Source organism: Microcaecilia unicolor, chromosome 8, assembly GCF_901765095.1.
Source record: "Microcaecilia unicolor chromosome 8, aMicUni1.1, whole genome shotgun sequence".
In the NCBI taxonomy this organism is placed as follows: Eukaryota; Metazoa; Chordata; class Amphibia; order Gymnophiona; family Siphonopidae; genus Microcaecilia; species Microcaecilia unicolor.
In genome coordinates this window covers 25,581,165-25,600,007 of record NC_044038.1, presented here as the reverse complement: position 1 = coordinate 25,600,007, position 18,843 = coordinate 25,581,165, and the positions used below count along the sequence as shown (strand labels likewise).

Sequence of the window (18,843 nt, the reverse complement as noted above, 5' to 3'; positions counted from 1 at the left end):
TCAGCCAGGTGGACCAAGGCCCATCCCCCCCCACCTGCAACACTTGTGCTGGTAAATGGGAGGCCTCCAAAACCCACTGTACCCACATGTAGGTGCCCCCTTCACCCCTAAGAGCTATGGTAGTGTTGTACATTTGTGGGTAGTGGGTTTTGGGGGAGGGGGGTTGGGTGCTCAGCACCCGTGGTAAGGGAGCTATGCATGTGGGAGCGTTGTCTGAAGTCCACTGCACTGACCTAGGGTGCCCAGTTGGTGTCCTGACATATCAGGAGGGGCGAGTGTACTACGAATCATGGCCCCTCCCACGACCAAATGGCTCGGATTAGGACGTTTTTGAGCTGGGCGTTTTTAGTTTCCATTATCGCTAAAAAAAAAAAAAACGCCCAGCTCAAAAACGTCCATTTTTTTCAAAAATACGGTTTGGCCTGCCCCTTCACAGACCCGTTCTCAGAGATAAACGCCCATGGAGATAGGCGTTTCCGTTCGATTATGCCCCTCCACGCATTTTTTCCTGGAGGTATATTTCCAAGATTTTCTGCTTAGCTAGCAGAGTGTGATTTTCAAAGTGTATTTTAACTTTGGATTTGACAATTTTAAAGACGGCAAAAGCAGTACCAGAGCTGTTGGATGCAGTTTCTTCTTCATGCACTTATCTCGTAAACACTTAAATCCCAGGGAGTAAAGAAATAATGTTGCTAAGAGACATGCCGTACTACTTAAGTGGTTCAGTTTCACGTGCTATTAAACATTTGTGTAAAAATGTCCTGCCAATGATTGGTTGCGTAGGGGTGGAAAGTTGAAACGTACTTAATTGCAGAATTTAAAACTGTTTTTTTTTTCTTTGCCACAAGTACAGATTTCAGAATAGCACAAAATTGATGGATATCTTACACTAATTAATCTACAGTATGCACATACCTGGTTGTTTTCTGATTCCTTCAGCTAGGGTCTTAAATTAGGGTTCCCCAGCGACAGTTAGATTTTCTTTTCTTTTTTATGTCTGTCTTCCTGCCTCTTAGTCTTTCCTTTATTGTTGTCTGATTGATTTTTACTATCCTATTAAAATTGTAGTTCCTTTTTTCTTTTTCTGATTTTATATGTTTTTAATTGATTTGTACACCACTATGCTCTGCTCCCCATCTAGGGAACAGTATAGTAAATGTAATAAAACTATAAACTTAAAAAATTATAGGTGTGCTCCCGGACAGGAATAAATATCCGTACCTACAATGTATTTTATAAAGAAAAGAAAGCACCTACTTGTCTTTATAAAATTGACTTAAAATAGACCCCTGAAAACTGGTTCCTTCTTATAAAATTACTCCCCCCTACTCCCCACCTTTAGAGGTTTTTTTTTCTATATCCTTCAGTTTACAAATGGTAGATCATGGTATTCTAGATGTGATAGAGAATCAAGCCTCCTAGTTATGCAAAACCTGAAGCCTTAACTGTCATGGGAATGACTATTTTTAATCTCCACTGCTGATCTTTAAGAAGTAGAGTCAAGGCAAGCTGCATGCTGACCTGCACCAGGGTTTCTTAACCTTTATTGAACAAAGCACGTGACATTATAAATACATATCTTTATCAACTATACATGTTTTTCTCATTTCCTTTTACTGATAAGCTTCTATGAAGTAAGTCTACATAAGTGATTTAGATGAGGTGGGTGTGTGCTAATTAAAGAGTAGGCAACCATTTTTGGCTACTTGTCCCAGGCTCAAGCTGAAGGTGTGGTAGGAACCAATGTTCCCTCTAAGCTGTGTGGGAGTCCTCCACCTACATTCCTGCCAGTGGGGGTACTGTTTCAATCACATGTTCAATAGCAAGGGACAGGCAAGTTCTGTAGGACTCCAGAGGATCTGCCTGTCTTTAGTGATTGAAAGTACGATATTGAAGCTTCACTCCCCACTGGAGGACTTCTGCACAATTAAGGGAGAACATTGATGAGAACGTGTAATTAAACTCTGGAATTCATTGCCATAGAATGCGGTAAAGGCAGTTAGCTTAGCAGGGTTTAAAAAGGGTCCGGACGGCTTCCTAAAGGAAAAGTCCATAGACCATTATTAAATTGACTTGGGAAAATCCACTGCTTATTTCTGGATAAGCATCATAAAATGTATTGAGCTTTTCTGGGATCTTGCCAGGTACTTGTGACCTGAATTGGCCACTGTTGGAAACAGGATACTGGGCTTGATGGACCTTTGGTCTGTCCCAGTGTGGCAATACTTATGTACTTATGTAACACCCTGTTGACCACCTGGGCATGTCAGGGAGCAGCTCTGCATATCCAGAAAGGGATTAGAGGGCTCATATATGTTTAAAAGGAGCTGCTAATATATTGTGAGATTTTTGAGCAGTGGCACATTTAAAATCCAATGCAGAAGGTGTTTATATTTGATTAGGCACAAAAGTCCTTAACTATGTTTCATAAATACAGGATATGATTCGTTTTATCTCTTAAGACTGACAAATATATGTTTTTCTAGTTTTTTTTGACAGAAATGTCTCTTAAGTCCAAGATGTGGGTGAATCAAGCCCTAAATAAATTTTATCGGATTGCAAACTGCTCTTACAAGGGAAGCTCGTTGCTTAAGTTCTTTTAATATGCGTGTCCCTTTATGGCAGTTCTTTATCTTCACAATCGATATTTGCAATAGAAATATAAATCCCAATAACATCATAACTGAAAAAGAAGTTAGATAAATACATGCATATGTGTTAATTCAAAGCAGCAGGCAGGGCCGTGCCAAGGGTCTGTGGCGCCCCCCCCCCCCCCCCGCAGATGAACAGTTGCGTGCTCCCCCCGCCCCATGAAGGTGATCGCCTCCCTCCTGCTCCCTGGGCCATGTCCCAACTGCCCGCCCTCTTCTCCCCACCCCCAAGATCCCTTTTAAATTTACCTCCGGCAGCGAACGAAGGCGCAGCATCAGTGAAGGAGGCGGCGCTCCCGACGTCTCTAGTCTTCCTGTCGCTCAATGTCCCGCCTTCTTCTGATGTCATTTCCTTGACGTCAGAAGAAGGCGGAACACTGAGCGAAGGGAAGACTAGTAGAGACGTCGGGAGCGCCGCCTCCTTCACTGACGCTGCGCCTTCGTTCGCTGCCGGAGGTAAATTTAAAAGGGATCTTGTTGGAGGGGGGAGAAGAGGGCGGGCAGTTGGGACATGGGAGAGGGCGAGGTAAGCATGACGCGGCGGGGCGCCCCCCAGAGGATGGCGTCCTCCTGCCATGCTTACCTCGCTTAACGTGTTGGCACGGCCCTGGCAGCAGGTATGGGGCATTTTTTCTCAGATTTCTGGCTGCGGTTAATGGAAAACATTTCATGAAAGCAATTGGAACTGGTTGTAAAAATCTGCTACAATGTTTTACAGGTGTTTTTTTTTTTAATTAAGTGGACTTTTCCCATTTTGTAGGTCTAAGGAAAATATTTGCATTTTGATATCAGCTTTATAAGAATAGCATCAACAGTTTTTAGTCTGAATACGAAAATTGGGAAGTGTCACACACAGGGCATCGGGACTCAGCTTTGTTTTTTTTTTTTTGGGCTCGATTTACAGGTTGCACAACTTCCTCTGTCTCTGGGTGATGGAAAATGGCACCATATCTGTGTTACCTGGACAACGAGGGATGGGCTGTGGGAAGCGTATCAGGATGGAGAGAAATTTGGCTCGGGGGACAATCTTGCCCCTTGGCACCCAATTAAACCAGGTGGCATTCTAATTCTGGGTCAGGAGCAGGTGAGTGAAGCCGTCGTACTTTCTTTCATAACATGTACAATGCATTTGAGGTACCATTTCTACAAAATATATCACCCAATTGTTCCATTCAGTGTTTGAGAACTGAATTGGACCTAAATAATAGTTTGCAAAGTTTGCCAAATACCTTAAATATGGTTTCTTGAAATTTAATTTACTCTGTTCAGGTTTTGTACTGAATATTGCAAACAGTTAATAATATCTGTGCAAATAGTAATGAACTTAACAACAAGGAATTTCAAAGTCATATAAACAGACAAAATAGCTTAGCTGAATGACCTTTTTGGGCATTTTATGGGGAGGGGTTCCCATAGGTGTTCTTAGGTTGGGGGAGGAAAATAGTTTTACGCCTCAGCCTCCCACATGAAAAAGAACAGGTGCAGCATAGCTATATGGGGCTAAAGGGGCCTGGCCCCCCCCCCCAAATTCCTGTGGGTCCCTGGTTTTACTGACAGGGGTCCCCAACCATGCTCAATTTCACTAAAAGGAGTGTGCAGGATATGTGGGGAAGACAGGGCAGGCAATGCGGCGGCGCCGGAGACCGGTGTTGGACAACACTTTAGCTGGCTGGTGTTAGGTTGGGTGGGAAGTGGCGGGATGGTGCGGCAGGGCGGCGGCGAGGTGGTGGACCAAAATGTGTCCCCCCTCCCACCACGAGGTCTGGCTACACCCCTATGTGGTGGTTTCCTTAGAAATTATTAATATTTATATTTGTGCTAAAAGTGCCTTGTACGTTATGTGAATGGCAAAAATGAGTTTTTTCTGTTTTTCAGAAATTTTCCTGATTTTTTTTTTCAATTGGTTTCATGCTTTTGTTGTCAAAGCATGTATTGTATGCATGCTAGAACTTTATTACACATACTGTGTGTGCTGTGATGATCCCGGTCTGTCTTTGTGTCAGATTTTCAATGTTCTGAGCCAAGTGCTGTACAGGCCAGTGAGACAAGTACCCTGCCAAGGTCTTATTAGGTGGTCACCCTTATTTCCAGGGCCTTACCCAGAAGAACAACATTGAAACTTTCCAAAATCAAAGGCTTTAATGCTTCTTAACATAAAATACACGTTCTCTCCATATCACTAGCAAGGGTTTCTTTCCTTTCTTAGGGGCCCTTTTACCGAGCTGCAGTAAAGTGGGGCCCTGCACTAGCGGCAGTGTTTTTGCCACTTTTACCACAAAGGGTAAAAAGACTGGAAAAAGAAATGACCATATGGTAATTTCGGTCGGGGGGGGGGGGGGGGAGCACTTACTGCCACCAATTGAGATGGCAGTAAAGGCTCCCGTACTAACCCAACAGTAAAAATATGGAAATCGCTGTAGCGCTGGAAATGGCACATGCTGGGGCGGAATTAGCCCAGCGGTCGTTCCAGATTGCTGCACGCCAACCCTTTAGTAAAAGGGGCCCCTTAGTTCCCCAGCGGAAGATCAGCAAGCTCCTGCTTAGAAGTTTCTAGGTCTGCCTTAGATCAGACCAGGGGTGAGGAACCACTGTTCTCAACCGCCACAACCAATGGCATAGCTACGTGGGGCCACGGGGGCCTGGGCCCCCATAGATTTGGCCCTGGAACCCCTGCTGACGACCCTCTCGACCCCCCCCCCCCCCGCCAGCAAAGGTAGCTGACTGCGACGGCAGTGGCAGGGAGGGTTGGCGGGGGGAGGGGTCAAAGTTGGTAGTGGCCCCTCACCTCGGGCTCTGGACCCCCCTCCCGCCGAAGTCTGGCTACGCCCCTGGCCACAACCCAGTCGGGGTTTCAAGATTTTTACAATGAATATTGCATCAGATTTACTTGCAGTAAATACAAATCAATCAATCTTATGTAGGGTTACCATATGTCCGGATTTACCCGGACATGTCCTCTTTTTGAGGACATGTCCAGGCAACCAGGCAGGTTTTGCCAATCTGCCCGTTTGTCCGGATTTCTGGACAAACGGGCAGGCGGGCGGGCCATCCTATGTTAGCCTCCCGGCCCTCCCCTTACTTACTACTCTACTGCCCGGTGGTCTAGTGACCTCTTCCGCCTTTGGGGCAGGAAAGAGCCCTCTCTTTCCTGCCCGGAGTGCCGCCCTGCATCCTGTTGCTCATCTCGGCGCTGATTCAAAATGGCCACCGAGAGTTGAAGCAACCTCGCGAGACTTCAACTCTCGGTGGCCATTTTGAATCAGCACCGAGATCAGCAACAGGATGCAGGGCAGTGCTCCGGGCAGCAAAGAGGGGGCTCTTTACTGCCCCAAAGAGGTCACTAGACCACCAGGGAGGTAGAGTAAGGGAAGGGGGGTGACGGGGAGGGGAGTGGAGGGGGGCGGTGCGAGGGTGTGAAAGGGGGCGGTGTGAGGGTGTGAAAGGAGGTGGAGCGGGGGCGTGAAAGGGGGCGGGGAGTGGTGGGGCAGGGCATGTCCTCTTTTTGGGGGGACCAAATATGGTAACCCTAATCTTATGCATATTCATTGTGAAAATCTTGAAAACCCGACTGGGTTGTGGCTCTCTCAAACTGTGGTTGCCCAGCCCTAGCTTAGACCTAACCTCTCTCTCTATTACAGCCACAAAGATGCCAAATTACCCAGTTCCAGGCTGGAGGGTTTGGGATGTCCTGGATTTCTGACCACCCTATCCTGGTGCATTATGGGACTTGCAGCACTGATTTCAATGGGTAGAATCCAGAACTACAAATCCCATCACTGCTTTGGGATATAAGTTCAAAACCAGGCCACAGCCAGACAGCAGGTGCTTCCAATTCTCCCCTTTCATTTCCTGTTTTACATGACATTCCAGTCCAGGTTTTCTGACCCAGAAAGCAGTGCCTTAATTTAAAGTCTGTGCACTGAAATTGAAGTCTCTTTTCCAGTATTGGCCAGCTTTAACAGACATTCCTTATTATGTATCTCTGCTTCCTATTTAAGGGAGTTACCCTTAAGCTTTTCCTCTTATCACAACTTTTCTGGAATCTGGATAAGAGTAAATCTCCCCCTCCCCCCCAAAAAAACTAGATCCAAAGCTACCTATGAAGCAGACTCAGAGAAGGGTTTGCTTCACACCTCTTTTTTTTTTTTTTTCCTGGACTCGGGGCCACTGAGAGGGGGAGCAGGGAGGACAAAATTGCCCGGGCCTCCAAGGGGGGCCTGGCGATGGGGTCAGGCTGCCGGCGCTGCAGGCCCCCTGCATTCGAAGCGGCAGTCGCAGATCGCCTCTCTTCGGAACTTCCCTCCCTGTGTCCCACCCTCGTCTGATGTAACTTCCGGTTTCCGCGAGGGTAGGACACAGGGAGGGAAGGCCCGAAGGGAGGTGATCTGCGACTGCCGCTTCGAATGTAGGGGGCCCGGAGCCTTGGAGGCAGGCAGGTGAGACCGGGGACTACAGTGACAGGGGGCGGCAGGGGGACGGAGATGGGGCGGCCTTGCCCCGGGCCCGGCCTAGTGTCTCGGCGGCCCTGCCTGGACTGGCCTTCATCCTTTCACCAACGTGCTTTTAAATTCCTTAAGCTCCTCCTTGAGCCTGAGGCAGAACTCTGCTTCCCCAGGTTCCCAGCAACTAATTGTGAGACCCAGACTCGTCTGTCTGTGCCTAGATCTAGGAAAACAAGCAAGGAGAGGGAACCTTGCTACAGTAGCGAACTGCCTACAGTCTTGAGGAAATTTATCCTTCTTTCCCTGTATGCTATGCTCTTTGTGTGTACTGGAAGAGACAAACCCCTCTTTTAAAAGTTCTCTCATAATATGAGATAGCTTAGTAATCAAGCACCTGGGAGCCTTCTAATTAGCACTCCTGTCACGTTCCTTCCACCTGCTCCCTCCAACTCCAGCCATGCTGGCTGCTGGGAAATGTAGTCCAGCTTTCTCCACCCTGCACATGCTCCTTCCCCTTCCAGGCTTACTGCTTGCTGTGAAATGTAGTCCAGCTTTTCCCACTCTCAAGCACGTGCTTCTTCCTCTTCCAGCTCTACTGCCTGCTGGGAAATGTAGTTCAGCTTTCTCCACCCTCAGGCACATGCTTCTTCCCCGTCCAGCCTTATTACTGCCTGCTGGGAAATGTAGTCCAGCTTTCTCCACCCTCAAGCACATGCTCCTTCCCTTCCAGGCTTACTGCTTGCTGGGAAATGTAGTCCAGCTTTCCCCACTCTCAAGCACGTGCTCCTTCCTCTTCCAGCTCTACTGCCTGCTGGACATTGTAGTCCAGCTTTCTCAAAAGTCTACGCTTTATTCTTCCTTATGCTTGAGGAGTGGAAATAACACTAACGTTTACCCTTGACTTTCTCACATGACAGGCACTCCTTAGCTGCTTGTCACAGTGTGTAATACCGATTTGTGTGCACTAACATTTTTTAGGCCTCTAAATGAACTGAATTTGTGCTAATGAAAGCAAATACTTACTATACAGGAAGATGTGTATGACCTTTTCTACTCATGCTTTTGTTCAAGGATTTTTAATCCTCCTGTACCTACTGTCTAACCAACCATGAATTTGAGCTTTCTTTGATTTTCATGTTTAGTCACTGTTTAATCCATTTTCTGCTTTGTTGGATTGGTGTTTCTCAAGCTGGTTCTGGAGTACCCACTAGCACGATAGAGATAAATTTTATTGTGGTTATCATGAAAAGAAGACTAGCTGGGGGAATTCCTGCCTTAGACTCCATTTGGATTTTTTAAGTTTATTTTGAAAGACTCTGCCTTGTCTCATCCCATACAGCACCAGGAAGTGACATCAGAGGGCCAGACACTGCAGAGTCTTTCAAACACTGGGCCAGAAAAGTTCCATGAGGTTCGTTTCTATTTTTTTATTTTGCTGAAAAGAAGTCCCAGCTTGGGAAAGAAACATGCAGGGGAGTTGGGAACACAGAGAGAGAGAGAGAGAGAGAGAGATGCTAGACCTGGAGGATATTGAGGGCAGGGGAAGTGACAGGAGAAAGAAAGCTGATGGATGTGATAGGGGAGGGAAGAGGAGGGAGTGGAAAAGATGCTGGACCTTCTAAGGAGAAGGAGAGGGAGAGATGCTGGGCTTGGTTTGGAGGGTGAAAAGGGGGTAGAGAGAGAGATACTGGCATACTGGAGTAGGGAGGGAGAGGGAAAAGATGACAGTGGGGGTGGGGGGGGGGGTGGAGGGGAGAGAATGGGAGAGACACTGACTGGACCTGCTAGTGGGAGGGAAAGATCCTGGACTTGGTGGAGAAAAACAGGTCAATTGGGGGTGAGGAGGGGAGAAAGAGTATGCCAAGGAATGTGAAAGTGGGTGAGTTCTGGGAGGGATGGAGTAGGAAAGAGGTGTCAGGAGGAAAGAGTAAAAGAAAATGTATGGGGAGGAGGGAAGATGAGAGATAGGAGAAAGATTAGTGGGGAGGGGGATAAACGAGTGAGAATGTGGAAGGTAGAAAGCCAGGGGAGGAAAGGGAGAAGGAAGAAGAGCTGAGAGAAGGGTGAGGAGGGGAGATGAATGGGAAGGGCAAGAGAAGTGGAAAGAGAAAGAAAGAGGGAGAAAGTGTAGAAAAGAAGCAAGGAGGGAGGGTAGAGGAGGAGATGCCAGAAAGAGGTGAAAGATGAGGGAATTGTAGGGAAGGATGAATCAGACGGATGGGATAGCCAAGAACAAGGGATGTGTATGAGAGAAGGAGAGAGAAGAGAATGGTAGGGAAAACAAAAGAAATGAAACCTATAACATAAGTGAAAAAAAGAAAAGATGATGACAAGATGGAAAGATCTAGAGAAAATGTTGAGAATACAGTGAATAACAGAAGAAACAAATGTAAAAAATCAAAGAGGAAGGGACATGTGAAAAGCTGCAAAAATGAAGAATCAAATACAATCAAAATAAATGTAAAGAGGTGGTAAGAATATATTAAGAAGTAAAAAGTATCGCAATGTGGCAGCTACGACTGAGCAGGTGTGAAAGTTGAGGCTGGTGGCAGCAGGACTGGGAGGAGGAGTGGGATGTGATGATCGAGTGTGTGTGTGCGTGGAGGATGGGGTGAATGCTGGGAGGAGGGGGGGGGGTCCCTTATAGATGCCAATCTGAGGGGAACGGGAAGTTCTAACTCCCACCACAAAAACATCTGAGCTCTTTCCCCTTGTCCCTCTGAACTATAGATCTTTCTATCTATGAATCTCTCTCTACGAATCTATGAACAATAACGGGGAAAATATATGCACATATTGATTTTGCTGCGTTCAGGACGGCATGAGCCGGAAAATGTATCTAATAGCTTTGCTGGACAGTGCCAAAGATGTTTCACAGAAAAATAGAGAGGTGTGGTAGCCGTGTTAGTCCACTTTCAAAGGTAATCAATAGAAATAAAACAAAATAAAACATGAAAAAGAAAATGATACCTTTTTTTATTGGACATAAACTTAATACATTTCTTGATTAGCTTTCGAAGGTTGCCCTTCTTTGTCAGATCGGAAATAAGTAAATCTTGGTAGATGACAGTATATATAAGTGAAACATCAAAGCATTTCAGTGACAATCTAACAGGATGGGGGTGGAGGTGGATAGGTGAGCCAGGGGGATATGCATGGGGACAGGAGAGTGACAAACAAAACAGTACAATTTACAATTTTATGGCATGGATGGGATGGCCAAGAACAAGGGATGTGTATGAGAGGAGGAGAGAGGAGAATGACAGTATATATAAGTATATACAATAAAACTGTAAATTGTACTGTTTTATTTGTCACTCTCCTGTCTCCATGCATATCCCCCTGTCTCACCTATCCACCTCCACCCCCATCCTGTTAGATTGTCACTTGTAAGCTTTGATGTTTCACTTTATATATACTGTCATCTACCAAGATTTGCTTATTTCCAATCTGACGAAGAAGGGCAACCTTCGAAAGCTAATCAAGAAGGTATCATCTTATTTTCTTTTTTATGTTTTATTTCTATCGATTACCACGGAAAAATAGATAATTGTAATTCCGAAGGCTCGAAGGATTGTGTTGCTGTCAGCCACTCCTGGATATAGATGTGGGAGTATTTGGAAGCACTTGACTTCCAAAAGTACTTCACTACCATTCTAGTAATGCACAATGTATTAACTGGTCTTCCTGGCATCCCTTTTGGTTTCAAGAGTAAATGACAAAATACAGTTATGCCATTTGGAATGCCGGGGTATCGAAGGCAGTAACATAAAGGATCTGAAATTCCGAGACTTATTTCAGAAGCTTCAGACACCAGCTTTCAAGAGTGCAGGAGGATAATGTATAATGTCTTCCACAAGTTCTGCTTCTTGAAGGTGCAAATTTTCAGCCATCATTCTTTGTAATACATGCACACTGATCATATCATAATCTGTCTTGATGTGATTTGTTTTTCAAAGACAGGATATCAAATACTGTATAATAAAATCCAGTAATATAGTAGATGCAGCGGCGTAGCAAGGGCGGGGCAGTGGGGGCAGTCCGCCCCGGGTGCACACTGCTGGAGGGTGCAGAGAGCAGCCGTGTGCCTGTCGGCTCCGCTGGTTCCCTGCTCTCTCTGCCCCAGAACTGGTTACTTCCTGTTCCGGGGCAGAGGGAGCAGGGAGCCAGTGGAGCCGAGAGGCGCAAAGCTGCTCTCTGCACCCTCCAGCAGCCAAGAATGCACCCGGGGGTGGGGGGTCTTGATGTGCCGGCGAGGGGAGTGTCGTGCTGCACCCTGGGGGGACGGATGCCACTGCACCCGGGGGGGCTCTGCGCAGCGGCGATCCGCCCCGGGTGCAGCCGACCTAGGATCGCCACTGAGTAGATGTTGGCAGGTAAGGATCATATAGGGGTCCTTTTACTAAGCTGCAATAAAAGTGGTCTTAGCGCACCCTTATGTAGGTCTTTCCTATGCACTACAGTCATTTTTACCACACCCATAAAAATGGCCATTTTGTACTTTTATTGCCATTAGTGTCTGGCTATTTAAAAAAAAAAATTACCATGTGAGCAGTTACTGTCACCCACTATCAGTTAGAATTCGGTAATGTAGCTGCGGTAACGGATTAGCCCACTTTCCACCTCCTACACGCTCTCTCCTAAAAAAAAATGAAAAATATTTTTTATCGTACAGTTAGTGTGTGCACATTTGGTAGTTACTGTGAGACACTTGAGTGTATCCTATGGTGCACCATTTTAAGCTGGGTTAGGGTGTGGGTTAGCTCCTAACACGGTTTTGTGAAAGGACCCTTTAATCATCCACACTGCCTGGTTGCTTCTGCCTGCCTTGCTCCAGCTAAGGAAATCTCTCAGCCATATAAGCTTGATTACTATACAGGAGATTTTCTTTTTACCTTTGAATTTTTGCTAGAAAGTGTAGCCAATTCAGCGCGATGACCATCTCTCGCTGAGTCTGAGGAAAGGGGGAGTAGGAGGAGTAGGCTCTTGAACAACACTAGTAGGCGACGTAGATTAGGAACAGAAGTGCAATTGAATACGCTGAGCTTTTTTTCCTGCATCGGCAGTGGATTACAATTGTAGCAGAAGCCTTGCTTTCATTCTCTTTGAGCTTAATATTCGTATATTTATATATCACAAGACTCCTGAAGAAGGCGTCTGTAGCGCCGAAACACGGCTGTGTTGAGTCGAGTGTATATTTAAATAAAGAGATTGTTCCTAATCTACGTCGCCTACTAGTGTTGTTCAAGAGCCTACTCCTCCTACTCTCCCTTTCCGCAGATTCTACTTTTCGTAGGAATTTGTGTACCTCCACCCTTGTGGTGGTTTGGCTTGCCTGTGCATCTCTCGCTGAGTACACCTGAGAATGTATGAAAACCAAGGCCATCACTGTATATTGCTTGACTTTGCTTCCACTTTTTGGAAGCTTGACTTGATTCACTGACATCATAACTGAAAGTATCTTCCGTTATGATGACATTTCATACAATTATGTATTCTAACATATGTCCACATATTAGCCATCTTGGCCTAGAACATGCCTTTATATCTTTCACTTGGGTAGATACTGGGCACCTTTTACCTAGACCTTCTAGAAACAGAAAAACCTGTTTTGTTTTTAACTTGCAGAGTATATTTTGCATTTTGCTAATGGGATATGTTTTGATAAACTGATATTATTTGCTTTCAAGGACTCAGTCGGAGGAAGATTTGATGCGACTCAAGCCTTTGTTGGCGAGATAAGCCAATTTAATATATGGGACAGGATCTTAAAAGCAGAAGACATCATGAGAATTGCTAACTGTTCCACCAACATGCCTGGAAATATTGTACCCTGGGTTGAAAACAATGTTGATGTATTTGGAGGGGCAACCAAATGGCCATTGGAGACCTGTGAAGAACGTTTGCTAGATTTATAACTATATATGGTTTCCACTTAAGTGCACCCTTATTTTGAGACAATCGGTTGTGAGGGTCATTGTCCACTGATGCTCTTCTTTCCCCAGAGGAATTTTTAAATCTTGAGATGCTTTGTTGGGTGCCGCAGCGTTTTCTATTGTTTCGGCAATAGCTAGAAGGATTTAGTAACACGCCTGGGTTGTCGGGCACCATTTTTCGGTTTTCATTTTCTCATGTAGTAATGTCGAGAAAAACTCTGGTTTCATCATTCTTCTGGGGAAAAAAAAAAATCTCTTGCAAATATTTTGTTTTCAGTTATCAAATGTAAAAAATTGCCCGGTTCACTGATGCTGTGTAGAACAATAAAGATCAGCTTTCCAAAACATGTTTAAATGCTAATTGTGAATGGCTGTTTCACAATGCAAACCTGCATCCACTCAACATCAGTGGTCAAAACAGATCAATACAGAAACGAAAACCACAGAGAGGTGCCTGATCTCTGCATTAAAGGGCATTTCTTTAAATTTTAAAATACCCCAGATGCTTCTATGACACAACGCGATGTGTGGGCTTACGTTGTATGATGCCAACTATGTGGCATCAGAAGCTCAAAGGACATCCGCTTTTATTTCAGGCAGGAGTCAGCCATAAATAGGAACAACAAATATGCCATTGATGGGGATATGATGTATGTGCAGACCTGATTTATAAACATGTAGTTCAGTATATTTCTCTCACATTGGTTTGTTTCATACAAATGTGTTTTTTGGGTACATTTTGGTATATTTATTTATATGTTTTTGCTTTAAAAGACCTTTGACGAGCCAGTGCCAAAGTTGAGTTTATGCCTGCCGTAAATAAAATATTTTTGTTTTTTGCCGATGATTATATGATGTCTTTATTAAAATGATTGGGTGTGCTATGAGGGTCTTCTATGTTCTACTGCTGCTGTTCCTTTAAATGCGGTCATTTCTTTTCTCTCCCGACATGGATATTCTGATTTGTTTCTTTCTCCTCTGCTAGTTTAATCATCTCTTGTGGCTTACAAGGTCATGTTGTATCACTATTTTGCAGAAAACACAATGTGCTCCTTTTACAAAGCGGAGCTACCCATTAGCGTATGCTGAATGTGAAATAAAACCCTATGAGAATGGGCTTCTTTGCTTTCAGCGGGCCGCTAATCGGGAGCGCTTCTATGTAAAAGGAGCCCAGTAAGAAATGAACATGTGCAAAATGTAATTGCATATTTTTTCATATACATATATGATTTGCATTTCAAATTAAGAATAATGCTTGAATACTAATGCAAAGACTTCCTAGTTAAAAAAAAAAAAAAAACCTAAAAAAAAGGAAACAGAAACTGGAAAGTAAACAAAAACAGAAGCCTCAAACAGGAGACTGAAAATAGGAGAGACCCCCAAGGCAGAGTATATTAGGAAGAAAGAGAGAGCGAGTAACAAGCTCCTATACAATCTTTCAGATAGGGGCACAGTCCTGAGAATCTATTCTAGGAAGTAGAGGTGGCAAGCAGTGGCGCTCCTAGGGGGGCTGACACCTGGGGCGGATCGCTGATGCCCCCCCCCCCGGGTGCAGCGTGACCCCCCAGTGAAAAGACACCCCCCACCCCGGCGAAAGACCCCCCCCCCCGGGTGTACGCCGCTGGGGGGGTGCCATGTGCCGGTCAGCTTCCTTCATTTCCATGCTCCCTCTGCCCCGGAACAGGTTACTTCCTGTTCCAGGGCAGAGGGAGCATGGAAACGAAGGAAGCTGACCGGTGCGCGGCACCCCCCCAGCGGCGTGCACCCGGGGTGGACTGCCCTCCCCCCCTTGGTACGTCCCTGGTGCCAAGTTACCCAGTACCAGGCTGAAGATTTTGGCAGTTCTATATTTCTGACCACTCCTTCCTGGTGCATTGTGGTATTTGCAGCACTGATTTGAATGGGCAGGATCAGACACTACAACTCCCACACTGCTTTGGGATGTAAATTCAAAACTAGGACTGGCGAAAAAGTCTCCAGCCTGGAACTGGGTAACTTGACAGCTGAGGAAGAGACAGAAATGTGTCAATATTTAAACACCATGGTTTGTGTTAGTTTTTTTTTTTTAATGCTGACCACGACATTTAAATACAATCCAGGTGTTCAGCGCTGGAATCTGAATTGTGACCAGCTTTGAATCTCCAGCTAGAGCAGCAAGTACTGTAACTATCTGAGTTGCAATGGTATTGAGATCATTGTCTAGATAGTTGTCTGGCTAACATTAGCACAGATTTTTTTTCTTAAGCTTATCTGGATAGCGGTTTTAATATTACCATTCTCCAGATAACTTCTCGGTGCATCCATGTGCTCGGAAATGTCAAGTTTCCCAGTGCCAGGGCGGAGACTTTTTGGTCAGTTCTGGTTTTGAATTTACATCCCAAAGCAATGTGGGGTTCTAGTGCCTGATCCTGCTCATCGAGGTCAGTACTGTAAGTCCCATAATGTACTGTGATGGGGTGGTCAAATCCAGGACTGCCCTGAAATCTGCAGTCCAGAATTTCTGATGTAATGCCCTGGCACCATCTTCCGCAGTCTGGTACAATCCACAGTACTCACCCACGCTGACTACTGCAACAGCATCTTCATTGGTTGTAAAGCCCAAATCCTGAAAAAACTCCAAACCGCCCAAAACACGGCAGCCAGACTCATTTTTGGTAAATCACGATTTGAAAGTGCAACACCACTCCGTGAAAAACTCCACTGGCTCCCTATCAAAGAATGAATAAACTTCAAAGTACACACTTTGATCCACAAGATAGTTCACGGAGAATCTCCAAATTACATGACCAACCTAATCGACCTTCCAGCCGGGAACGGGTCCAAATTTTCTCGAACGTATCTCAATCTACACCTTCCCAATTGCAAAGGTCTCAAATACAAAACTTACTAGGCATCCAACTTCTCTGTTATAGGCAGCCAACTCTGGAACGCCATACCAAGACACATCAGGACAACCAACAAACATCTACCCTTCCGAAAGCTGCTGAAAACATACCACTTCAAACAAGCCTACCCAAACGACCCAACTTAATTTATGAACCTAATCCACACCACTAACATTAACATACCTCAATCCTAGCCCCCACATCTCTCCCTCTTGTCCTTCTCTACACAATTGTATTATCTCTGTGATACTCTGTACCACTTCATTGTGTCATCCCTGTGTAACCACACAGTGTAAGCCGCACTGAACCTGCTATCGAGCGGGAAAGAGCGGGGTATAAATGCTACAAATAAATAAATTAAATAAATAAATAAATCTGATATTTCCCTTTTAATATCAGGCTGACAGAGTTTTTAGGCCTTGAGATATTTCCTGGAAAAAAAAGAGAGAGATTTCCTGAAGTGTGTAGGAACCCAAGAGAGATGAAAGAAATGTCTAGCTATTCACCAAGACATTCTTCCTTTGGGAGCTGGATTTTTGTTTTCTATATAAATGTTTCAGCTGATATTCAGCCCGCGACAGTCAACGTTTTGTTTTTGTTTTTTTTTTTTACAAACACTGGCTGCCAAGGTTAAAATAACACCAGATATTCAGTGCCAATATCTGGATCCCAGCTGGTGCTGAATATCCCAAATCAACACTGATCAACAGCGCTATCTGGTTAGCAGCAATATGCAGAGTGCTAATGCAATAGCTAACCAGATAAACTTAGGACAACATTCTCTGCTTCCTAACTTTATCTTCAACCTGATTGATCTTCCACCTAGGAATGCCACGCCTGCAGCGCGGTCATATCTCCAACTACACTTCCCAAACTGCAAGGGCGTCAAATATAAGATGATTGTCACCTCTTCTTTCCGCTACTGGTGTCCTAAATACTGGAATGCTCTTCCGCAACACCTCAAAACGCAATTGGACCACACCCTTTTCAAAAAATTGCTGAAAACGTATTTCTTTGTTAAAACGTACTCCCCTAGTTGCTCTGCTGATTAATTGTCCCATCACACTCTCCTACCCTGCTTAGTTCCCCACTGTTAGCTACTGCTTCCCCTGACTATCCTTAGTCACCTTTAACTGTATTAACTCAATTTGAAATTTTTTCTTAAATTAAGTGTAAGCCACAGGAGAGAATCCAAGGTGGCGACCGAGCAGGAAGCAGGAGTGGAACGCTCTGCTTGAGTCTCATTTCTTATTCTCTTTTTGATACTACGAGCATGCCAAAGAGAAAGGGTAAGCCGAAGGGACCGTCCCTCTCTAGGCTGGAGACCCCCTCTTTGGGCCAAACTTCTATCTCTGCTTTTTTGGTTTCTACGCCGACGGGCGTTTCTGCTGCCGGGGCGGGGAAGAGTCCCAGCTTGGAGAGCGAAACTTCGCTCAGCCCGCTAGGACCTATAGCTCCCCCACCGCCACAAGTAGACGGGGCTGGATTACCGAGTGAAGGTATAGAATCGAAGGGACGGCAGACCCCGTCGAAAAAGATGGCAGAAGACCTGACCTTGTTGGGGGACATCCAGATTTCGCCAGGATTGGCGTTAGAAGAAAGAACAATGAGGGGGACCCGGAACGGTAGTCTCGAGGTGGAAGCCTCGTTGTGCGCGATGGCGATTCAGCCCCTGGCGAAACCCCAGGAAATATCTCTGGACTCTATTTGGATGGCTCTTGAAGCCCTACATAAGATCTGTACTTCTTTTATTTCGGTTTCATTGAATAATTCTAGACAAGTAAAAGACCTTAAAGAAAAAGTTGAAGTGATTTCTGCTAAACAAGTTGCAATGGAAACTGATATAGTGAAAACTCAAGAACAGCAATCTCAAATAGCAGGAGATCGTCTGATTATTCACAGAAAACTTGAAAATCTAGAAAATTCTTCAAGAAATTTAAATTTACGTTTATTAAATTTTCCTCAAACACAATATATGTCTGCTAGAGAGCTGTTTAACAAACTTTTGAAGGAGATTTTCAAATATCCAGAGGACTCTTTGCCTCCACTGCAAAAAATATATTACCTTAAACTACAAGGGAAAAATTCTCAATCGTCCCCTATTGAGTTACAAACATCTTCTGAATTTCTGGACGTATCCGGACTATTGGAGCAATCTCAGGAAGAAATTAAAACTCGTGCTACCTTAATAATATCCTTTGTCTTTATACAAGATAAAGAGGCTTTACTAAGATTGTATTTTAAGAATTTACAGCCTCAATTTATGGGAGATAAGATTTTGATGTTCCCAGATATTTCTAAATGGACTCAGCAAAGGAGAAAGAAATTTCTGGAATTGAAGCAGAAAGCGGTGGAAATAGAAGCTACCTTTCAATTAAGGTTTCCATGCAAATGTTTAATTTTTTTCAAGAATAATAGATATATATTTTATGAACCTGAACAATTGTCTAGATTTCTACTTATGCATGGGGAAAAGAACTGACCAAATAAATGTTGGAAATATAGTCAAGGAGTAAATTTAGAAACCGCCTGCTCTAACTTAAATGTTAATTATTTCCACTTTAACCAACTTCCTTTGGTGATATTTGGATTCTCTCTTATTTGTGGACTGCTGAAAATCAATGTTCATATAAATTCCTTTTGGAATTTAAAATTTGGAATAATTTACTTGAAAGTTGTTATTTAAAACATTGATGTATCATTCAAAGTGTGTTATCTTTGTTTAAAGCAAAATTAATAAAGAATTAAAATTAAAAAAAAATAAATTAAATTAAGTGTAAGCCACATTGTGCCTGCATGTGTGGGAAAATTTGGGATACAAATGAACTATAAAAAAAATATCTGGTTAGCTACCTAGTTAGGAAGAAACAAATAGGGGGCATCAAAAAAACTATCTGATTAGCGTTGCTGTATCCCTTTCGCCAACACT

At 44.4% G+C, this 18,843-nt stretch overlaps 1 protein-coding gene across 1 annotated transcript in view; it reads left to right on the top strand.

Annotated features, from left to right (window-relative positions):
• Positions 1-13,912, top strand: part of NPTX2 (neuronal pentraxin 2) — a 34,460-nt gene extending 20,548 nt beyond the window's left edge. Inside the window, 2 exon segments of the mRNA XM_030212029.1 lie at positions 3,556-3,735; positions 12,784-13,912. Coding sequence (XP_030067889.1) covers positions 3,556-3,735; positions 12,784-13,011 — 408 coding nt within the window. The 3' untranslated portion in view covers positions 13,012-13,912.
• The last annotated feature ends 4,931 nt before the right edge of the window (positions 13,913-18,843 follow it).